A 22,573-nucleotide genomic window follows, 5' to 3' on the forward strand; every position below is an offset into this window, starting at 1 on the left:
AGGTTCCTGAACTATTGTAGAAGCCGCCTTCTTATTGAAGAAGGAGACTCTTAAACAGACCTACATTCAAATTAGGGTTCTACTACTTGTTATCTGTTTAACATGTAATTTATATAATAAGAGTGCAGTAAATATTGGCTGATATGGTACACTTGTAAGTATGCTTGTCGATCCTTGATATTTATTCTGATTTTCTCCAGCTTTTTATTTTGAAAAATTACAAACCCACAGAAAAGGTACAAGAATAATAAAGTGAATATCTGTGTGCTCTTAATGAAATTTCATCAGTATTTCACCACATTTGTGTATACACATTCCTTTCTTTCACGTAGTATGTGTAGGTGTTTGTATGCTACACGTGAGTTTATACACACAAATAAATACACATCTACTGAATCATTTTCAGAATAAGTTGGCATTTTTCTATTTATTCTTGATTTTGTCACGTCACACTGCTTTTTCGATTTAGCCTCTAATTGTCAGCCCTCTCTCTAGGGGCCTGTCCATTCTCTTTCCAATTTCCAACATCTTTTCTTACCATAGCCATTGGGAGTTGCAATTCCGCTTAGATTCAAGGCAGACTAGGTCTCCTTACTTAGGATAAAGAGTTTGTGCCCAGTAAACAGTATATGAAATGTCATTCACCGTATTTTCATTCTTTTGTGGAATGAAAGAAGTAAATTGGAAGGAGATGTAAAACTATCCCTTTTTGCAGATGGTATGATCTTATATATACAGAATCTACAATAAAGCTATTTGAGCTAATAAACAAATCTACTATAGTTGCAAGATTCAAGATTAAAACCTAGTTGTACTTCTATACACTAATAATGAACAAATCAAAATAAAATTAAGCCTCCAAAGCCATTTAGCATCCAAAAGAGTAAACTACTGGGGTGCCTGGGTGGCTCAGTCAGTTAAGCGTCTGACTTCCGCTCAGGTCATGATCTCATGGTTCATGGGTTCGAGCCCCGCTTCGGGCTCTGTGCTAACAGCTCAGAGCCTAGAGCCTGTCTTTGGATTCTGTGTTTCCCTCTTTCTCTGACCCCCCACTACTCATGCTGTCTCTCTTTCTCTCTCAAAAATAAATAAAACATTTTTAAAAATAAAAAAATTTTTTAAAAAGAGTAAAATACCTGGGAATAGGGACAGGCTCCTGGGTGGCTCAGTGGGTTTAGCATCTGACTCTTGATTTTGGCTCAGGTCACAATCTCACAGTACATGAGGTCAAGCCCCACGTTGGGCTCCGTGCTATCAGTGCAGAGCCTGCTTGGGATTCTCTTGCTTCCACTCTCTGCCCCTCCTCTACTCACACACTTTCTCTCAAATAAACTTTTAAAAAAATTACCTAGGAATAAATATAACTACAAAGTGTAAGATTTATATACTGGAAACTGCAAAGCATTGCTAAAAGAATTACAGAAGACAGAAGTAGATGGAAAAATAGTGTTCATCAGTCAGAATACTTAGTGTTGTTAAGATGACAAAACTTCCCAAAGCAATCTGTAGATTCAGTGCAGTCCCTATCACAATCCTGGTGGCATCTTTTTGCAGAAATGGAGAAGTTGAGGAGCGCCTGGGTGGCTCATTCGTTTAAGCGTCCGACTTCGGCTCAGGCCACGATCTCCCAGTTTGTGGCTTCAAGCCCCACATCGGGCTCTGTGCTGACAGCTAGTTCAGAGCCTGTAGCCTGCTTCAGATTCTGTATCTCCCTCTCGCTCTGACCCTCCCTTGCTCATGCTCTCTCTCTCAGAAATAAATACAAAAACAATAAAAAAATTTAAAAAAAAAGAAACGGAGAAGTTGATCTTGAGATTTTCTGTGTAATTTCAAAGAACCCCAAATAGAGAAAACAGTAATGAAAAAGAAGAATAAAGTTAGAGGACACACACATTTCATTTTCAAAACTTAATACAAAGCTACAGTATGGAACTGGCATAATGTGGACATACCCAGACAAATGGGATAGAAATGAGAGTCCAGAAATAAACGCAAATATCTGTAAGCAATTGATTTTCAACAAAGGATGCCAAGACCACTGAATGAGGAAATACTGTTCTTTTCAACAAATGGTACTAACACAACTGGATATCCACATTCAAAAGAATGAAGTTGGACCTCTACCTTCTACCATATATAAAAATTAATTCAAAGTGGATCAGTGATCTAGGTATGAGCTAAAACTATATACTCTTAGAAGAAAAAAGAGGGCTGAATCTTCATTTCCTTGACTTTGACAGATTCTTAGATATGACATCAAAAGCATGACAGAAGAAAAAATAAGATAAATTAGACTTCATAAAATTTAAAATTCAGACATTAAAAAGTAAAAAGACAGCCTCCAAAATGGGGCATGCAAATCATATGTCTGGTAAATGTCTAGAATTCAAAACATAATGTATAAGAACTCATTTCTTTTAATGCTTATTTTTTGAGAGCAAAGCACGCATGTGCATGAACAGGGGAGGGAGAAAGAGAATCTCAAGCTGGTTCTGCAGTCAGCACAGACTGCAACAGGGGACTCGATCTCATGAATTGTGAGATCATGATCTGAGCCAAAATCATGAGTTGCTTGCTTAACTAAGCCACCCAGGTGCCCCAGTGTATAAGAACTCTTACAGTATAACAGTAGAAACACAACCCAATTTAAAAATGGTCAAAGGACTTGAATCGATACTTTTCTAAGTAAGACAATACAAAAGGCTATCAAGTCCCTGAAAAGATACTCAACATCTTTAATCATTGGGGAAATGCTAATTAAAAACCACAGTAAGATACGAGTACATACACACAAGAATAGCTACAATTCAAAAGAAAATTAAAAACTAGTAATAAATGTTGATAAGGATGTAATTACAATCCTCATACATTGCTGGTGGGAATGTAAAATAGCACAGCCATTGTGGAAAACCGTTTGACCGTTCCTCAAAGAGTTAAGGATGGAATTGCCATATGACTCAGCAATTCCACTCCTAAGTATTACCCAAAAGAATTGAAAACAAGTATTCAAACAAATGCCCATACAGAAGTGTTCATAGTAACACTATTCACACTAATCCAAAGCAAGAAACAACCAAAATGTCCCATCAGTGAATGAATGGATAAACAAATTATGGTATATCTATACAATGGAATATTATTCAGCCCTACAAAGGAATGAAATACTGATACAAACCACGACATGGATGCACTTCAAAACCATGCAGAGTGAGAGAAGCCAGACACAAATGGTCATATATGATTGCAATTATATGAAATACTCAAAATAGGTAAATTCATAGAGACAGAAATTAGTGATTGCAGAGGCTAGAGGAAGGGAGGAGTGTAAGTAACTGTTTAATGGGTACAGGGTTTCCTTTGGAGGTGATAAAAATGTTCTGGAACTAGATGGTGATGGTCACATTATGAATATATCAGATATCATGAGTTGGAAACTTTGCAGTGGTTAACTTTATGTTATGTGAATTTGAGCCTTTTTTTATCTGAAACATAAAAATTATTTAAAATTATTAAATAATATGATAAAGAGAGTTTTTCTTGATTATTAGAATGGAGGCAGGAACTGGTCTACTATGACTTCTGTTACGAAGTTCTATTTCTTTCTGACCAGAGCTGAGGTTTATTTCTTAGTGCCTTTCTGATATTCTGTGACTAAAAGGACAGGTACTAATAGTATGGTGTCGGCAGGTATTAAATAAGGGGTAGGGGGGCAGTATAAGTATCAGAGGAAACATAGACCTTTTCACATGAAAGCATCCTCTCAACTGTATCTAGCACCTTTTCCAGTTGAAGTCTTTTTCCCTCAGCTACCAGAAAACGTGAAACCAAATTCTGCCAAGTTAACTTCATTTGCTTTATGATAGGGTCACTGGTTTAGTAGGTCAGGGCTGCTGAATCTCTGGGTTTCAGTGAAGCACTTGACAAAGTTTCATATCATTGTAACATACCTTTGGGATCTCAGCCTTGTCCCGTCCTGATGTCTTCTTTTAGTCCCATTTTTATGCCCCATTACTAAAAAGCCTAGCAAATGCATTGGTTAACAGACTCACAATCTAAAACAGATAGAAATGATAAAATATAACAAGATTAATTTTATCAGGTAAATGTTAACTGTTGTACTTGGAATGAAAAAACACAACTGAAAAAGGTAACCATTGGAAGGACAAGACTTAATAGCAACATATGCAATAACGAATAACAGCAGCATGTGATCACTCCTAACCTCTTAATATGAGCTAAACCTCTTAATATGAGCTAGCACAAATGGGTTGTTTAAGTGTAGTGTTGAAAATGACTCCGCACTAATCAGGCCACATCTGGGGCATTGTCGTCCATTCCATTTTACAAGACACTTTGACAAACTGAAAATAAATCCAGAGGTCTTATGTCAGAGATGATGAAGATTACATTCAAACCCCCGTGTCATGAGACACAGTTGAAGAAAACAGGAATGGCTTGTCTTGAAAATATTGGCAGTCTTCAAACAATGAAAACTATACTAAGGAAAAAAAAGGAAAAAGAACAGAATTGACTGCCTTGTATGGTCATGAAAGCATTTAAGCAAAGACTTAGTGGTCATTTTCCAGAAGTATTCTTGATGATTAAAGGGTGAAACATAGTAACTAAAGTGTGTTTCAGCCTTAAGATTGTTTAGATCTCCATAATTACTAGAAATTAGGTAACATGAGGATGAGGAAAGAGAGAACATGTTGGTTTATTTTTTTAATGTTTATTTTTGAGAGAGAGAGCGGGGGAAGGGCAGAGAAAGAGAGAGGGAGGCAGAATCCAAAGCAGGCTTGGAGTTGTCGGCACAGAGCAGGACGCAGGGATCAGACTCACAAACCATGAGATCATGACCTGAGCTGAAGTTGGACACTTACCTGACTGAGCCACCCAGGCACCCCGAGAAAATGTAGGTTTAAACAACGTTCTAATAAACCAGAGTTCAAATATTTATTAGATGTGTCTACTTCAAGGCATTGTTGAAGGCACTCGCCTCCTCTGAATAACTCAGAAGTGATGACATTTTCCTATTTGACTTGGTATCAGTGGGAAGATAACTTCTTTCCTTGGCTTTGTTTTATAGTCTAGTCTCCTGAGACAAGACATGGGGCTTGGAAGCCCAGCACAGCTGTCTTCTTCAGGGAAACCGGGGGCGCCGTACTACTCGTTCTCTGCCACAAGTTCCAGGAGAAGACCACTCCATGACTCTGCAGCACTCGGTAAGTGTGTTGTACAACCCACCCTGTCTTAACAGATGTTTCTTTTTTTCTCCCCCCTTAGTCTTTACTTCTGGCTGCACTTTTATTTACAAGAAATTTGGTTTCTTAGGCATCATATTGATATTAGAACTTATTTGCATAAAATAATATATCTATTAGATATTTAATAAACAGTCAATGTGATACTCTGCTTTGGTCATCATAAGAGGAACTAAATAGTGAAAATGAGATGAGTTTTTCCTATTGTAATAAAAATGTTATGTGCTAATATTAACATCTTATTTTTGACTAAGATTAATATAATGCTGAACAGTTTACAAAGTGGTTTTACAGACTTTCTCATCTCATTAGTATAACAGATCTGCTAATCAGTATATTTAACATAAACTGAGGCTCAGGAGGACACTTTCATATAATTAGTAGGTGGTTTACCCAGGATAAGATTAAGATTTTTCTGACTCCACGTCCAGTATTTTTTACATATTAGTTGCTTCTACTCCCCAATTTTTAAATAATTGAGATAAAATCGAACATATTAAAATTCACAGCTCAATGATACTTAGTACATTCACAGTGCTGCAAAGCCATCATCTCCCTCTCCCTCCAAAACGTCACCTCAGTAGGAACCTCTGCACCTATTAAATTTTGAACCCTCATTTTCTTTAGCTTCCTTCTTTTATGTTTTATACATAGCCTAACAAGGCCAGTCTGTTTTGTGTTGCTGCTTTTTCAGCAAGCCTCAGGTATACTCTGACACCTTATCCAAGCAGTATTTAAATGTTAGAATTTTTGGTAATTCCTACCAAGGAATCCTTTATACAAGAAACCCGAAGTTGCACAGGATGTTTATATCAAAGATATGGCAGCTTTTGAAATAAATACAGCTCACTGAAAGAAATTATGCCATAGTTATGTATTCCACAAATATTTGTTGACTGCTTCCAATTCACAAATCTACCTTCTGACAAACCTTGAGGTTTCCAAAATAGCCCTAGTCCATGGGTCTAGAGTATGCTTGAAGGTATACAATAGCAAAGATGGTCATGTTTAGAATAGAAAGCTCTGACTAGAATGTGCCTACCTCTCAGCATTATGGGTGATTTAATATATGTACTGATAAAGTAAGCCCAGATGATTTAGACCAGTATATTGTTTGTTACTGAAGAAATAATAAATTGTAAAGCATCTTTCCTCTGTCTTTATTACCTTTATTTCCTCAAATGAGTTAGGGTAAGAACACTCATATAAGTCTAGATGTGTAAGTGTCCCTCTAGAGAAATATCTTCTTAGTATGCTATGTGAGCAAATACAATTACAAAAAGCACTAATATGGACCAATATACTGTTACTTAAGCACCTCAGCCAAGGCTTGGTACCCAGAGAAGCCCACTCATTTCCTAGGTGAATAACATTTAGTGGATTATCATTCCATTCTTCATTGTTATTTCTCACTCAGCCACTCACTGTTTCTTGGCATTGCAGTTACTCATAAAATCTCAGAGTTGAAAGGACTTCAGAGATCATCTACACCTATCTTAGCATCTTCTGAAGCTATTTAGATGCTTTAGAAAATCAGCATTTTGCAAAACAGCATCTAGCTATCTAATTTATAAACATTTTGCCATAGAATTTAATATAAACTAATAATAACAGCTAAAATGTATTGTCACTCTCTGTTACACACTGCCCTGAACATCTTTCATGTATTATCTTTATTACAATAACTCTAAAAGGTGTTACCCCTTTTTACATCTTATGCAGCTCAAGTTCAGAGAGAGTAAAAGTAACTTGCCCAAGTTTACATAGCTGCTATATGATGCAGCTGAAATTTGAATCCAGCCAGCTTACTCAAACTGTTATACTTTGCAACCCCTCAAAAGTGAACTATGAATCCCAAACATGATTTTAAATGCGACATTATATATGTAATTGTGTAGTGACAGCCAACAATGAGATAAAAATATGAAAGAAAAATTTCTGAGCCACCTGGGTGGCTCAGTCAGTTAAGCATCAGACTTCGGCTCAGGTCATGAGGTCACAGTGGGTTCGAGCCCCACGTTGGTCTCTGTGCTGATAGCTCGGAGTCTGGAGCCTGCTTTGGATTCTGTGTTTCTGTCTCTCTGCCTGCCTCTCTCTCTCTCTCTCTCTCTCTCTCTCTCAAAAATAAATGGTAAAAAAATATTTTTTTTAATTTGTTATCACATTGGAGGAAAAAACTGTCCTACACTAAATAGCAACATCTTTTAGTAGTAATTAATCCAAAATACATTGATGAGAGCTCCACACTGACAGGAGCAGTTCAGTTGACTCTCTTGGCATAGAGTATGAGTTTTGCTCAAAGGATGCTGTATTTATGAGTTGTAAAGAGTTGGGTTCTAGAAAAGCCTCACAAAGAAGAAAAAATTTGCTTCTAAGTTTTATAAATATAGAGTTTGCCAGATGTTGTTTATCTTTGGCACTTTTGTTTTAAGGAAATACAGGCTGCCTCTTGGTGGAGGGACTTAAATGATAATGAATGCTTTTCCCCCCTTTTTATTGTATAAAATTTTTCCACATGCTACACATGCTTATACAGTTGCTTTCTTAGCTTTGCAGCTTCCTGGCATAGTCACTATAAAGAGTCCCAGCCCTAATTTAAATGAATTTCATTCTTTCTTAAACAACCATGTGTCTTATTATATCATATAATTTATGACTCAGGAAAATATCTGCCTGTTTAATTCTCATTTTTACAGTTTGCAAAAATAGTTTACTTTACATTAGCCTTCTTAATAGTGAACACTTCTGAAAAATCCTGAGTTTCATCCATTATTTGTGTAAGATTGAAAAGCTGCACTTAATACCTTTTTTTAATAATAAATAAAATGGACAAGTTTTAAATGTTAAGTTTTAGAGATATGTAAAATTGAAATACCAAGTGAGGCTGGTTGGCTATCTGTGAAAATACTCATGTTTTCATTTATGTCAATAAATTACTTAAGTCTTATAAAGAAATATACTTTCTCTAGTTATTTTTTGGAAGTATATATAAACAGCCAAGGATAAATGACACAATAATCAGTGCTTAATTTGCAGTTTTAACCACACACTGTTTGTGGAGGTTTTTTTTTAATGCTTATTTATTTTTGAGAGAGGAGGAGAGACAAACAGTGAAGGGGGGGTGGGGCAGAGAGAGAGGGAAATACAGAATCTGAAGCATGCTCCTGGCTGCAGAGCTGGACCCGTGGCTCGAACTCACGAACCCTAAGATCATGACCTGAGCCAAAGTCGGAGGCTTAACTGACTGAGCCAGCCAGGTGCCCCAACCATACATTGTTAACAGTAAATGTTCTTACAGAATCCTGGATGACATTGTATATGACAGTGCCTGTATGTAATAGTTTATATAGCATTTCTCTGACATAATGACAACCATAATTTTTTATTTATTAAATTTTATTTCAAATGTTTAACATAGTTGTAGCATAGCATTAACTTTAATAACTGTTGAATATCAAGTTTTTAAACCTAACTGTTAATATGATGTGGACACTAAATTTGTTAAACAGTTGTACTTTTAAAGAGCCCCTCTGCAAATGACCGTGTCTAGTGTGGAGCCTGGCACATAAATGGGTACCTAAGAAATGTTAATTCTCTTCCCTCACACAGGGTTATTGCTTTGTTTGTTTGTTTTTTGTTTTACTTTGTTTGCTTTCATCCCCCTAAACTTATGGGAATATGTATTTCAGAATGTATCACTTCATTAGGAGAATTGTTTTGCCTGAGAACCAGTTAGAAAGAATGAGGCCCTCATTCCTATATTCCCTTGCTTACTCCTAAATATTGGAAGACCAGAAAAGCGCTAGAAGGGGAAAAACTCTTTTCTATTCAACTGAATTCTGATGTTTTCTAATATAAATGCTGATGAAATACATTGTTTTCCATATGCAGATCCTTTGCAAGCAAAGAAAGTCAGAAAGGTGCCTCCTGGTTTGCCTTCTTCAGTAAGTACCCATTTTTTTGACTATGTGGTAAACAACTGATTTCAGCTATTCAGTATTTGCTGGCTATAGGGATATATTCGATTGGTGTCAGCAGGCACACTTCACATAGTAACTGTTCACTGTTGAACGGAATCATTGATTGAGATAAATCTACATTTAATGTTAGGTTTTTAGATTTCTCTGCAGTAATTTGTAGCTTACTCATATGCTGTTACTCTGTGTCCCTGTCATTTGAATTCCCCTCTTGGGAAGAGGACTAGGCCGGTAGCTGTCAAAGAAGATCTCCTGTACAGGTCTTTTGATGTTTAATTAGTCATTATGTTGCTGAACAGGAGGACAGACAGAGATTAATAGCTGAGAATCTTAGAAATTTACATTTGTAATAATCCCAGTGGAGCTAAAGACATTAAGATTCGGAGGACATGTTCGGCTCAGCTTGCCTCAGTAGGACTGAAGTTATTAATATGCATAAATCACCAAGTCAGATGTTCATTGTGAAGCCCTTGTGGATTTTAAAGCCTTCATTAAGCCTTTCCTAACTTCAGCCTAGCATCAGGAAAGCTTTCAAGCAACTAGTTTGTTGATCCCTCTTTGCTCAAAAAATGTATCCTTTGAGAATAAAGAGCTTTCATGAAGGAGGTTGGAAAGGTTTGGTGAACAATCGTTAATGGTGGTGATAATCTAATACTGTAGGGGTGTTTGTGCTATTAAATATACTTTATTCTAAAGAGTAAAGTATTTGTAAATGAACCTACATCATAAATCCACCTACATTTAAAAAATCCCTGGTGTGAGAAAGGAAATCTTTTTTCCTCTCTCCCTTTGCTTAGAACAAATGGGGAATGGGGCTTTTGGACTGAGGCCCCATGCCTTGTAGGGTACATCTCTTTGTTGTGTAAATGGATGTTGGGCTTTTATTTGGCAGTACTTAACACATGGGCGCAGGTGCTGCTGGATGAGTCACAGCTCATCGAAGTATACACTGAATGGAATATCCGGCTTGGCAAGTAGTAATCTAGAAGGAGCAGCATGGGTCTGAGCTTTATTTTTTATTAAGGCTGAAGTAGAGATATCATCTTTTTGGTTGTTTGCCTTCCTTCTTTCCTGTGTTCTTCCCCTGCCTTCTCTTCCGTATGATACATGAAAACTCAAATTTGAAATCCTCTTTGAAACTCAGTTCCAGATGGACTGAGTTTTATGCAGCCTAGGGCAGCTGTGCTCTGAACCTGCAGCCTACCTGGAAGGTTGGATTGCAGCTGCAGACATTCTTAAAAGCTTTTGCTCGCATAAGCACTTGGGCCCACTAGAGGCTGAATAGCTGCTTGATAAACAAAATGAACACAATGCCTCAAATCATTATTCCCGAAGACAGGAATTTTTTTTCAATAACAGCTAAAAATAGTTGGGCAATTTACATTTTAACAGTTGTATGCTGTGCAGGGGTAGGTGGTTCAGCAGTATAACAGATGATTTCTGCTAGATTAACAGAAATCATATTTAAAACTGACAGAACTGCTAAAACATGTTAACTGTACGATTTTCTTGTTATTTACTGCTATAATTCTATGAAAGTAATAAAAGTTAAATTACATATTAATACTTAGAACTACACAGGTGAAAAAAAATACAAGGTTTGAAAATGGAAAATTCTCTCATTTCTTCTCAGGCTGACATTGATTTTAAGAAACAGTATTTTCATTGTTTTTTCATATTGAAAACAATAAGGGCAATATAGAACATCCTGGAAAAAGAATAGACACTGGAGGAAACCAGTATTCTTTCCATTCCTAATTATAGAAGCATTCACTACTTGGAGGTAATTCTCTGTATTGTTTCATGTGTCAGACCCAGCCACAGGGAAATGGAAAACCACTGAATTCTGAACTTCAATTACTTTGAGAACCATTAGAAAATTTTATAAGCCAAGCCCACTTGTGTACTGTGTTAATAACTACCTTACTTGGGATTTACTAGGTATTTGTACAGAACAGAATAGAATTCAGTGTTTTCAATTTTATATTTAACATCTGCATCAAACATACACTACTCAGAACCATGATGAAAATAGGTTATTTTTTGTAATGTTTTATTTATTTCTGAGAGAGAGAGTATGTGAGCAGGGGAGGGTCAGAGAGAGAGGGAGACACAGAATCTGAAACAGGCTCCAGGCTCTGAGCTAGCTTTCAACATAGAGCCTGACGCAGGGCTCGAACCCATGAACTGTGAGATCATGACTGGAGCCAAAGCCGGACACTCAACCGACTGACCCACCCAGGCGCCCCTGAAAATAGTTTTTAAACATATTGAATGTCATTAAGGATATATAAAGAATAAATGCATTTTAATTCATTGAAAGTATGTTAAATACTATGTTGAAATCTTAAGTTTTTTAAAGAAAATTTTTTTAACTTTAGAAATAGATACTCCAACTTCGGCTCAGGTCATGACCTCACGGTTCTGAGTTCAGGCTCCACGTTGGGCTCTGTGCTGACAGCTCAGAGCCTGGAGTCCACCTCAGATTCTGTGTTTCCCCCTCTCTGCCCTCCCCTGCTCTTTCTCTCCCTCTCTCTCTCTCTCTCTCTCAAAAATAAACATTAAAAAAAAATTTTAAAGATACTTTGATAAATATTCCCAAAATAATGAACTTCTGGGAATACTTATGGTTACCCTCTACCTTTTCAGTATATAAAGCAAATGAGAATTTAAAGTCACAGCTTTCTATTGGAATCCTTTTATTGAAATATATGTAATTTATAGATCTTTAACAATTTTAATTGTAAAAAGGTATAAAAATGAAAGTGGACTGTGTATATTTTATTTCATGATCATTTGAGTATCATACTTCCTAAACCAAACTAGAAACTTGGCAGTAACATCTTAGATTTCACAGTTTGCTGTTTATCCAAAATATCTTTAATCATCATGAAAATACATGTTATCCTTTTACTAAAGAAACAATAGAAGAGCTAGGATAATATTGTACTGTTCATACTGCTACAGAAAACCAGAGGCAGGTTTATTTAACATGCAAAACATTAATAATCTATATAGTTGACCAAAGAGCATTAGCCTTTTCCTTTTGTAAGCCATGATATAAATTTAGGTTTCGTAAGCACAAACCTCAGCTCTGCAGAGACAACTGAATGGTAATTCCTGTCTGTGGATTAAGGTCCAGTAAGTGTGTGCTGGCAACATTAAAGCAGCATGATTAGTACGGTTAAGAGACTGATCTGCTCAAATCTGCTGGCTCATTTAGTGATTGTTTGTATGACCCGGTTAGTCCTTAGAAAATTTGAAGTGGGAAATCTGAACTTCCTTACAGGTCTAAAAATGCTAAGTATTTATGATTTAAAACTGATATGCCCAATACATAACCAAAAAGCACAGTGGGCATAGTTTTCTTCCTACTGATAAAAAAAAATATGTATATCCTTAAGCACATTGAATTTTCCACTTGCTTTTCCAGATAGATTAAAATAGTGGACAAAGTAAACCTGTAGCAATAACATTGGAATGCTGCTTAGATATTGAAAAGTCTAACATAGACACACACTATCATTACCTTCAGGGAACATACCATATAGCATGAGAAACAAGCATTCAGTGAATTAATTATATTGCAGTGAGGCAGGTATAGGTATAGGCAGGTATACCAAAGACTCTAGAAACGTAGGGTGAGTAGAATTAACCCTGCCTTGGGAATTATTAATGACCTCAGGAGTTGACATTTGAGCTGTGTTTGGAAAGATGAGTAGCGATTCTTCTGTTAGAGAAGAGGGAGAATGAAAGGACAGGTAAAAGGCATAGACATGAAAAAATAAACACATGCTCAGGACACATCCAGAAGTACAGCATTACTGGATTCCACACTACATACAACTTTTGTGCTTTTCCTATGGCAGACCTACTTTGCCACTCCAGAGGAGGATTGGGGAACGTATAAAATCAGTTCTGATATGAAAAGGTATAAACTGTCATAGCAGTCTACCCTGGATAAAGTCCTAAAGTATCCTGGCCAATTAATAATAAGTGGCATTTGAATTGTTAAGGTTTTTCTGGGAAACTTTTAGAAGGCATGGGACTTTGACTTTGTGGGGTGTTTTCCTCCTTTTTTAGGGCTCCTGAACCTCCTCTCCCTTTCTCTAGCCCCCAACTTTGTTCCTATATGTATACCACTTGTTTTCTTTTTATCTCTGTCAGATTTGTACTAAGATACAATATTTAAGGAAATTTTGAAGAACTGGATAGTGATAGGGGGCAATTGTGGTTTTATCCTAGTAATTTTTGGAAAAAAACCCGAAACATTTGTAGTGTATTTGTTAACATCCCTTACAGCCTCACTGTCCATCTGTTAGAGAGGTGCAGGACTTACATGTATGAAAATCTCTGTTAACCATTATCCGTATTATCGTAATCTCTAATCTTTGCAACACACACCTCTTTAAGATAACTAAATATACTCTTCTTAAAAATGAGGAAATTGAGACTCAGATATTAAGTAACTTGCCCAAGATCACACATGAAGCCAAGATTACAACCTAATTTAATATCAAAGACATTTTCTGTTTATTATGAATGTTAAAACATATTACATATCTTGGTTTACTCATAAAACATCCTGTTCAGTATATTCAATTCAAACCATAGTTTATTCTGTCAATTACGTTTTTGTTGGTCAAATTTATTTTTAATTGGCTTTGTTCTTTTAAGAACCTATCAGCATCTGAAAGGATGATGTAAAAAAGGGCAGACTTTCCAGTCCAGCAGATAATGGGTTTTATCTGGCCTCGGCTGCTTTTTATTTTAAAACCTTGGAGAACTTGCTTTTAAGTTTTCTAAAACAGTAGGTTCTATTTGTAAAAAAGGAGATAATGCCTGTCTAAAATGTTAGTGTGTAGGTATCCTATGCCTAACATGTGTCTATCATATAATAGACACTCAATAAAGGTTATTTTTTCTAGTTCCTACCAGTAGAGCCTGAAATTTGAAGAACTTTAGGATTTCATTTTTACCAAATTTTGCTGAAAAGCAAGTAAGGGTTTAAAAACATAAGGAAGGATAAAAGTTAGACTAAAAGATAAAAAATATTATGTTTCCTAGACTTGCATTTGTAATGTATATTCTTGACACATGAGTGGTAAATTTTAACTGCTCTTGTTGTTTAGAAAGCATTTATTTTCAGAAAAGGAACCTCCAAAAGGAAATAAAATATGACAAACCAAATTCTGCTACCTAGAATTCATACTAGTTATTTTTGTTTTCTGAATTATCAGAAACCTATCCCATTTTTATCATTTGTTTAACATGTTTATGTCCCTCTGAAGCACTTCTCAGATGTAATTTCTTTGTTCTTTATTCTTTATTTTTTAATTTAGTGTTAGTATTTTCAGACATAGAGCCTTTTTTTAATATACTGCAGAAGATGCAGAATTCTGAAATGAGAAGCACTTTCAAGATTTATATCACCAGAAAAAATTCGAATGTCATTTTTTAGACCTAGATTCTTCCTACAGTTTTGTTCCTGTTCGGTAGCATATAAAAACATCTTTTGAACATCATATTTTAATATCTTTTTTAACATGGCATGTATTCATTATTCATTTTGACTATAACTGGCTTACAGTCCCTTATATAGGCTGATGACACAGTCTGTTTCTTAATCAAATGCTATGCTGTTCTGTGTCCTTTATTTTTGAGTGTGTATATATTTTCCCCACAAAAGCTATTACCATTTATCACATAATTTCTTTGCTCTTTAGTTAAACTCTCAAAGTGTATTTTACCACCCCAGGCAGGCATTAAAAAAAATTTTTTTTTGCTGACTCTTACCCCCATAAGGAACTTGGATTCTGAGATAAATCAAAGCAGCTTAGAATCCACTTTTTCTTACTTTGCTGTGGATAGGCTGAGTTCTGTTGCCTTTCATTTGATAATTGGCTGTAGTTCAGGAAACTATGCCTTCTTTCTCCCAAAATGTTTATGGGATTTTATGTTGTTAGAAATGGCTTTTTAGAAATTAATGTTAATCTTGAGTTATTTTTAGTAGTAAATATGAAATTTCAGAGGCAGACTTTGAGATGACTGCAGATATCCACATATTCCCAAACCACAATGGCCACTAAAACATGACCAATGATCTAGCATTTTCATGTATATACTAAATAAAATTAGAGTATTAAATGGAGATGATCAGAGTATAAAATCTCCAAGGTGGCTAAATTGAAGATTTTTTTAAATAGGAAAGAGAGGACAAATACAAGTTTCTATATTTATGCAGGAATATAAAATGGTAAATATGAGTAACTTGGAAAACTATCATCTAAAAGATTACTAGCAAGCTGAGCCACTTAGGAAAAGGTCAAGGGTTAGAACCATAGAGAAACTGTTCTCTCCAGTTTATCCACGAAAATAGCAAGCAAGATGAGCAACAAGTAGAATACTCTCAAAGGGAGTGTCCTATGCAAGTCACTAGGAAGCTAAAATAACAGAGTGATTACAGAAATTATAATTATAGGGCTTTTTATAGGACTTTAATACTAGCAGGAATCCTAGTGCTTCTGGAACAACAGTATTTACACGCAGCACCAGCTTCAGCTTAACTTCATGAGTGAGCCCTCCAGTTCTTGAACTTGAGTGGAATATGTATTAGCTTAGCTCCTTTGGCAGACAAGCCTAGAGGGCACCCAACAACTGTAGGTACTTAAGAGTTTCTTATTTCTGGCCATTAAGTAAATGGTCTCTATTTGAAGTCCACTGCAATATAAAATTTCCAAAGGGGCCGATTCTTTCTCTGCCTTTATAGGTCAGACTAACAGACATATCTTAGTGTATAAAGGGAATGGTTCTATAATCCATTCCAGACTTATATTCAGTTTGGTCATTGAACAAAAGATTTTCTTCATACATTAATATGCTGATAGTAACTACTGTTCAGAACAGTGTCGATAATAGGCTTTTATTCCATAGTTTTAAGATGTTCATTTTTGTAAGGAGCCAGTAATGTCTTTGATCTTATTTTAAGTCAAAGCACAGAAGGAAAAGTAACCAGTGAGTAAGTACTGTATATCCAGTTGTTTGTACTAATGTGGTTGTACAACCATGATGATATTTGTTATTTTCTGACCTCTCCTCTATTTTTTAAAAAAGAAAGAACATCTGAATTTCAGAGCTGGCTTTTAAGGTTTATTGAACTCTTCAGTTGCTGATATTTCAGATCTTTAAGACTTCACAAAGCAGACATAGGATAAGACCCAATGTGTGTTTGTGTGTGTAACTTGTCTGGTTTTTAAAGGATATGTGGTGGTTGAATTCTGTGAATACTTTGAGTTTAAGCCCAATGTTAAGGTATTCTACATCGATATAATCATCAAAGGGTTTTGTTGTTGTTGTTTAACTATAATGCAGTTGAGGATTATTTTTGCAAGTATAAGAAAGAAGGAATAAATTAAGAAGTTCTAAGTTTTATCACTGGGGATGTTTGAGACTGGATTTCATTCTAAGTTAAGGAAAACAGTTACATCCTAAGTAATTTGGTGACCTGAAATTTGCTATATCTGATACTCCTTTGTTTAACCAGTAGTGATTTCACTTTGAAAAGTCACTTATTATCCTTGTATAATATCTAATTTCAAGGACTTTAATGTATGCTATATAGATAAGTACATAGTTAGACTTTTAAGCATTTTAAAAAGCACTGCTGGGGCACCTGGGTGGCTCAGTCGGTTAAGCATCCGACTTCGCCTCAGGTCATGATCTCATGGTTCATGGGTTGGAGCCCTGTGTCGGGCTCTGTGTTGATAGCTAGCTCAGAGCCTGGAGCCTGTTTCAGATTCTGTTATCTCCCTCTCTCTCTCTGACCCTCCTCTGCTCACACTGCCTCTCCCTCTCTCTCTATCTCAGAAATAAATAAAAACAAACAAAAAAATAATAATAATAAAATAAAAGTACTGCTAATCCAAAGGTAGTTTCTAATTTCTCCTTTGTGTTTTTCTAAATTTTTAAATTTTTTAAATTTATTTTTGAGAGAGAGAGACAGCGTGAGCAGGGGAAGGTCAGAGAGAGAGGGAGACACAGAATCCGAAACAGGCTCCAGGCTCTGAGCTAGCTGCCAGCACAGAGCCCGACGCAGGTCTCAAACCCACGAACCGTAAGATCATGACCTGGGCCGAAGTCGGATGCTTAACCGACTGAGCCACCCAGGCGCCGCTCTTTTGTGTTTTTATCAAATAGATTTCAAACAAATTATAATGCATTGGCCATTTAAAGTTTTTTGTCTTTTTTTTTTTTTTTAATGTATGTTTATTTTGAGAGAAAGAGAGAGCACGAGTGGCTTAGGAACAGAGAGAGAGGATTCCCAAGCTGGCTGCATGCCATCAGCGCAGAGCACTAACATGATGCTCAAACCCACGAAATGTGAGATCATGGCCTGAGCAGAAATCAAGAGTCAGACACTTAACTGACTGAGCCACGCAGGTGCCCAAAGATTTTGTCTTTTATCTTCTGTAATCATTTGAATACATATCTGTAATATGTATTAAATCCAACATATCCATAACATGCCAACATTTTATTAGCGTTCAAAAATAGTTTGATTCTAGAAATTATAGGGGTGCCTGAGTGGCTCATTCATTTAGGCATCTGACCTCAGCTCAGATCATGTTCTCGCAGTCCGTGGGTTTGAGCTCCGTGTCAGGCTCTGTGCTGACAGCTCAGAGCCTGGAGCCTGTTTCAGATTCAGTGTCTCCCTCTCTCTCTGCCCCTCTCTAGCTAATACTCTGTCTCAAAAATAAGTAAACGTTAAAAAAATTTTTTTTAAGAAATTATTTTTCTGGAAAGTTTGCTAGAACTTGTTTACCTTTTTGTTAATAACCAAAATTTCTACTCTTCCTCAGTGTGCTTGACCAGGAGTCAGCAAACTTTTTGTTTTTTTGTGTAAAGGGTTGTATAGTAAATGTGTTTGGCTTTGTGGGCCAGATGTTCTCTGTAACAACTGTTCATCTTTGCTACCAGAGCATGAAAGAAGCCCCAGATCATACATAAATGAATGGACATGGCTGTGTTTCAGTACAACTTTATTTGTAAAAATCAAACAGTGGGCTGTGTTTGGCCCACAGCCATAATTTGCCAATTCCTGCATTAGGCAACACAAGTTACAGGCTTAAAGCAGATACTTGTTATTTTCATAATGTAGTTCCTGTGAAAAACAGACCCAAAGTGAAATAAAATTAGATACTTTTTAGGCCTGTTCCCTGGTTATTTGTGGGGTTTTTTTAATAGTCATTACCTGATATTCATTAGTCCCTTCTTCATTTTCTTAAGGCTCCAAGCACTGGGCCAGAGTTTATTGTATTAGCAGAAACTTTCCAGAACCTGTATTCTGACTGTGATAATGGAAGAGCCTTAATGTATAAAGTAGATGATACAGTGTCATAATTTTTCTAGATTTAAATGTCACATTTGGTAATATGCAGGAGAGTTTATGACTTCAAAAGTAAGCCCATGAATCAATATATTAGTAAATGATTATTTGAAACAGTTGTGTATAAAGTATTTAAATAATTTTATTTTGATATAAGCAGTCCTACAATAATATTTTACTTAAACTTATATATATGTATGTGCCCAATCATCATCTTTTGTTCTGGTCCAACTTTCTCGTAGAACTAAAAGCTGAAAGATTGTTTCTAGCAGCTGGAGAATGAATTGCAACCAAAATGTGATTGTGAAACTGATTCCGTTGCAACATAAGCACTCTATAAACATGAAAGCTTCATATAAAACTTAAGAGAATCTTCTGTCTCATGACTAGAAAAATCATTTTCTCAATTGATGTTAATCTCTATATATTTATGTGAATATTTATGGATATTAATATTTCCATTTTTAGTTTTATGATGGCTAGTATTAATAAGAAATAAGTATTAAAACCCTTGTCAAGTTTTCTGACTTCTTTTTAATAATTTTTTAAACTATAAAACTTGATATTATTTGAAATCAAATTATTTTTTCAACATCACCTAAGATATTTATATTTTAAAACCCAGTATTGTTTGAGATAATCTTTTTTTTAAGAAATTAGCTAGAAACTTTTTTAAGAATTTTTAAGTTTATTTATTTTAATCGGGGTTGGGGGGGGTGCTAGAGGGACAGAGAGACAGGGAGACAGAGAATCCCAAGCAGGCTCTGCTGTCAGCACAGAGCCTCACATGGGGCTCAGACTCACCAACAAGAAGATCATGATCTGAGCTGAAGTCAGATGCTCAACTAACTTAGCCTGTCAGGTGGCCTAATCTTTTTTTTAATGTTTGCTTATTTTTGAGAGAGAGTACACATGTGTGTGCATGTGTGCAAGGAGGAGAGAGGCAGCTTCTGCAATGTCAGCACAGAGCCCAACGCTGGCTGGAACCCCTGAACTGTGAGATCATGACCCAAGCAGAAGTCAAGATTTGGACACTTAACCTACTGAGCTACCCATGTGCCCCAGAGAGAGAGAGAATCTTAAGCAGGCTCCATGCTCAGCACAGAGCCCAAAGCAGGGTTCAATCCCATGACCCTGGGATCATGACCAGAGCAGAAATCAATTAAATGCTCAACCAACTGAGCCACCCATGCCCTTAAAACCCAGTAATTTGAATAAGAATTTGAAACTCTTTCCCACTAGAGTGGGCTCCATTTAATAGATCTCCAGTGAATGGAATATGAATCCATTTTATTAAAGTCAGTAAATATATATCAAGTGCTTATTATGAGTGACGTATTCTTTTAAGCTTTATAGATTTAAGTATGAATAAAGCATGGACCCATGGACCCTATCTTCATGATGCTTATAGTCAAAACCTAAGTTTGATCTTTGGAAAGAAAGATTTTGAAATTGTTTTCTGTTGAGTAATTGTTGCCCTCTGGGCACATCCAGGAAATGCTTTTTGAATTAAAAGGATAAAAATATACTATAAAGCCATTACTTTGTGTTAACTATAATAGGGAACATCATCTGTTAATGACTTCCTTCTCCAAGCTGTACATTTAAGCTTCCTCCTACTCTGGCTGTTCAGATCATCAAAAATGTGCTAACTTATTTTCTTTGCATAAGAAACTGAATTATTTGTCCTATTTTTTTCTCCTCATTTATGCAGCTAACTCCTAATTACATACAAGAGTAGGAGTAAATTTGCAAAAAAAAAAAAAAAGAAAAAGAAAGAAAAAGGTAAATTACAGGTAATTAAGCCATTACTCTACAGTACCCTAGGATTGACCTAATTAACAATAAAGGGTCCTGCTCCTCATGTGACAGATGGAAAACCAGAATACAGGAAACCTGTTCCTAAAGGGAGGAAAAAAAGCTATAGTGTCATTGTCATAAAAATGAAATAGGGGTTATCTTCCCATACTAAATTCGTGATACAAAAATTATCTTCAAAAATTAGACCATTTGTCACCATCTGTTGCTATCATCATTGTCCAAGCTACCTTTATTTCTTTTCTGAATTATGGCAGCATCTTCCCAACTAGTCTTGCAGTTTTCCTTTGGTCAATTTTTTTAACACAAGAAGATCCTTTTACAGTCTAAGTCAGATGATATTCATCTGTTCAAAATCCACCAACAGCATTTCTTACCACCATAAAATCAGATCCTTAAAACAGCCCTTCTGATCTGACCCCTGCTATCTCCCAGATAGCATATCCCACTAATTGACCTATCTAGCCACACACTTACCCTCTTTTACTTTTCCTTAAAGATATCAAGCATCAGGGCCTTTGCATTTCTCTGCCAGAGTTTACCTCCCTTAGTATCCACTTAACGAGTTTTCTCACATACTTACTTCTTTGATCACATAACAGTCAGTCACTAGGGATCTTTCCTGTCCTAAATAAAATGGCAGTATGTCCCTCTCACTCCCTCTTTTCTAACCCGTTGTTGTATTTATCTGTATAACACTTTTTACCCTCTGATATACTCTCATTTTTCTGTCTCACCCAGGAGAAACTTGATAAGGCAGGAGCTTTCTTTATGTTGTTTTATTGCTTTACCTGCAGCACCTAGGTGCATAATAGATGCTCAATGTATGTTTGTTGAATAAATGAACAAACTCAAATAAAAAAGTTTAGCTATGGCTCTTCCTTTATCCTGGACCATGCTCAGTTGCATTGACTCAGAATGCATAAACAACATACTGGGCAGTCTGAAATTAACTTACCTGTGAGAAGAACTAAGTATATTTTAACCGTCTATATATAAGTGTTTAGTATGCTTAAACTTTATAAAAGCTTTTCAGGGAGAAAAAGAAAATCTCTAATTTCTGTCAGAAAAGTGGAAGTATTTTCAGTGGCAAAGACCACTGAAATTCTTTCCAGTTATACAGACTTAAGTCTTTCCCTCTGTTAGGGATGTTAGAGTTTGCATTTGGTTTTCCATATGAGGTCTCAGCATTTGATAGTTGTATTCTTTTCTTTTTTTTTAATATTTTATTTATTTCTGAGAGAGAGAGAGAGAGAGGGTCAGAGAGAGAGCGAGACACAGAATCTGAAGACAGGCTCCAGGCTCTGAGCTGGCTGACAACACAGAGCCTGACATATGGCTCAAACCCACAAACCCTGAGATCATGACCTGAGCCGAAGTCAGATGCTTAACAGACTGAGCCACCCAGGTGCCCCAGATAGTTGTATTTTTATATTCACATGATCTTTATTCCAGTTTTAAAAGCACTAATAATTTGAGCTATATATACATACACGTGTGTGTGTGTGTGTGTGTGTGTGTGTAATTGCAATCTGAAATAACCACTGTTAGGGTAAACAGGTGTTCTCAAGGTCACACACCTGTAAAGGTGTTATGGTATTGCTACCTAATTTTCATTCTTTACTTTCCTGTTGTACCTAGTAAACTTTCCAGCCTACATAACCATTACAGCCACCTTTGTTTATAATCCACATAACAATCTCTTTTATTGATCTACAAATTCCCCAGCCAAAAGGCACAAAAAAGCAAATCATAGGTCCAAAATTCTTTATTACAGAATAGTGCAGGAGCCACAGCACTTAATTATGATGGGCTCCCCATTGACTCCTTAATTTTTTTTGCTTGCTAAAATTATAACAAAGTCATCTCTGTAGAGACTTAAATATTTATTTGAAGGACATGGCCAAAAATCTTTTATTTTTCAGATGATGTTATATTAAACATAAAATGTCTGACCTATAGATCAAATTGTACTTTACTGGGAAGTCAACATTGTTATTGAGGTACTTGAACAATGACAGAGTTAGGTAAGAGTTGTTAATGATTGGGAGGGTGTCAACCCATCTCTCTCTCTCTCTCTCTTTTTTTTTTATCATTTTGTCCTAGACACTACCTGGTTTTTTAAAAGATGT

The 22,573-nt window shown here is 36.0% G+C and overlaps 1 protein-coding gene across 9 annotated transcripts in view; it reads left to right on the forward strand.

The window, feature by feature from the left end:
* Positions 1-22,573, forward strand: part of TCF12 (transcription factor 12) — a 366,706-nt gene that overhangs the window by 276,022 nt on the left and 68,111 nt on the right. For all 9 annotated transcript variants that reach the window (XM_039230611.1, XM_039230614.1, XM_039230612.1 and 6 more), the window contains 2 exons: positions 5,087-5,222; positions 9,153-9,205. In XM_039230611.1, the coding sequence (XP_039086542.1) occupies positions 5,087-5,222; positions 9,153-9,205 (189 nt within the window). The remainder of the gene's footprint in view (positions 1-5,086; positions 5,223-9,152; positions 9,206-22,573) is intronic.

Source organism: Hyaena hyaena, unplaced genomic scaffold (assembly GCF_003009895.1).
Source record: "Hyaena hyaena isolate Hyena2069 unplaced genomic scaffold, ASM300989v1 scaffold_49, whole genome shotgun sequence".
In the NCBI taxonomy this organism is placed as follows: domain Eukaryota; kingdom Metazoa; phylum Chordata; class Mammalia; order Carnivora; family Hyaenidae; genus Hyaena; species Hyaena hyaena.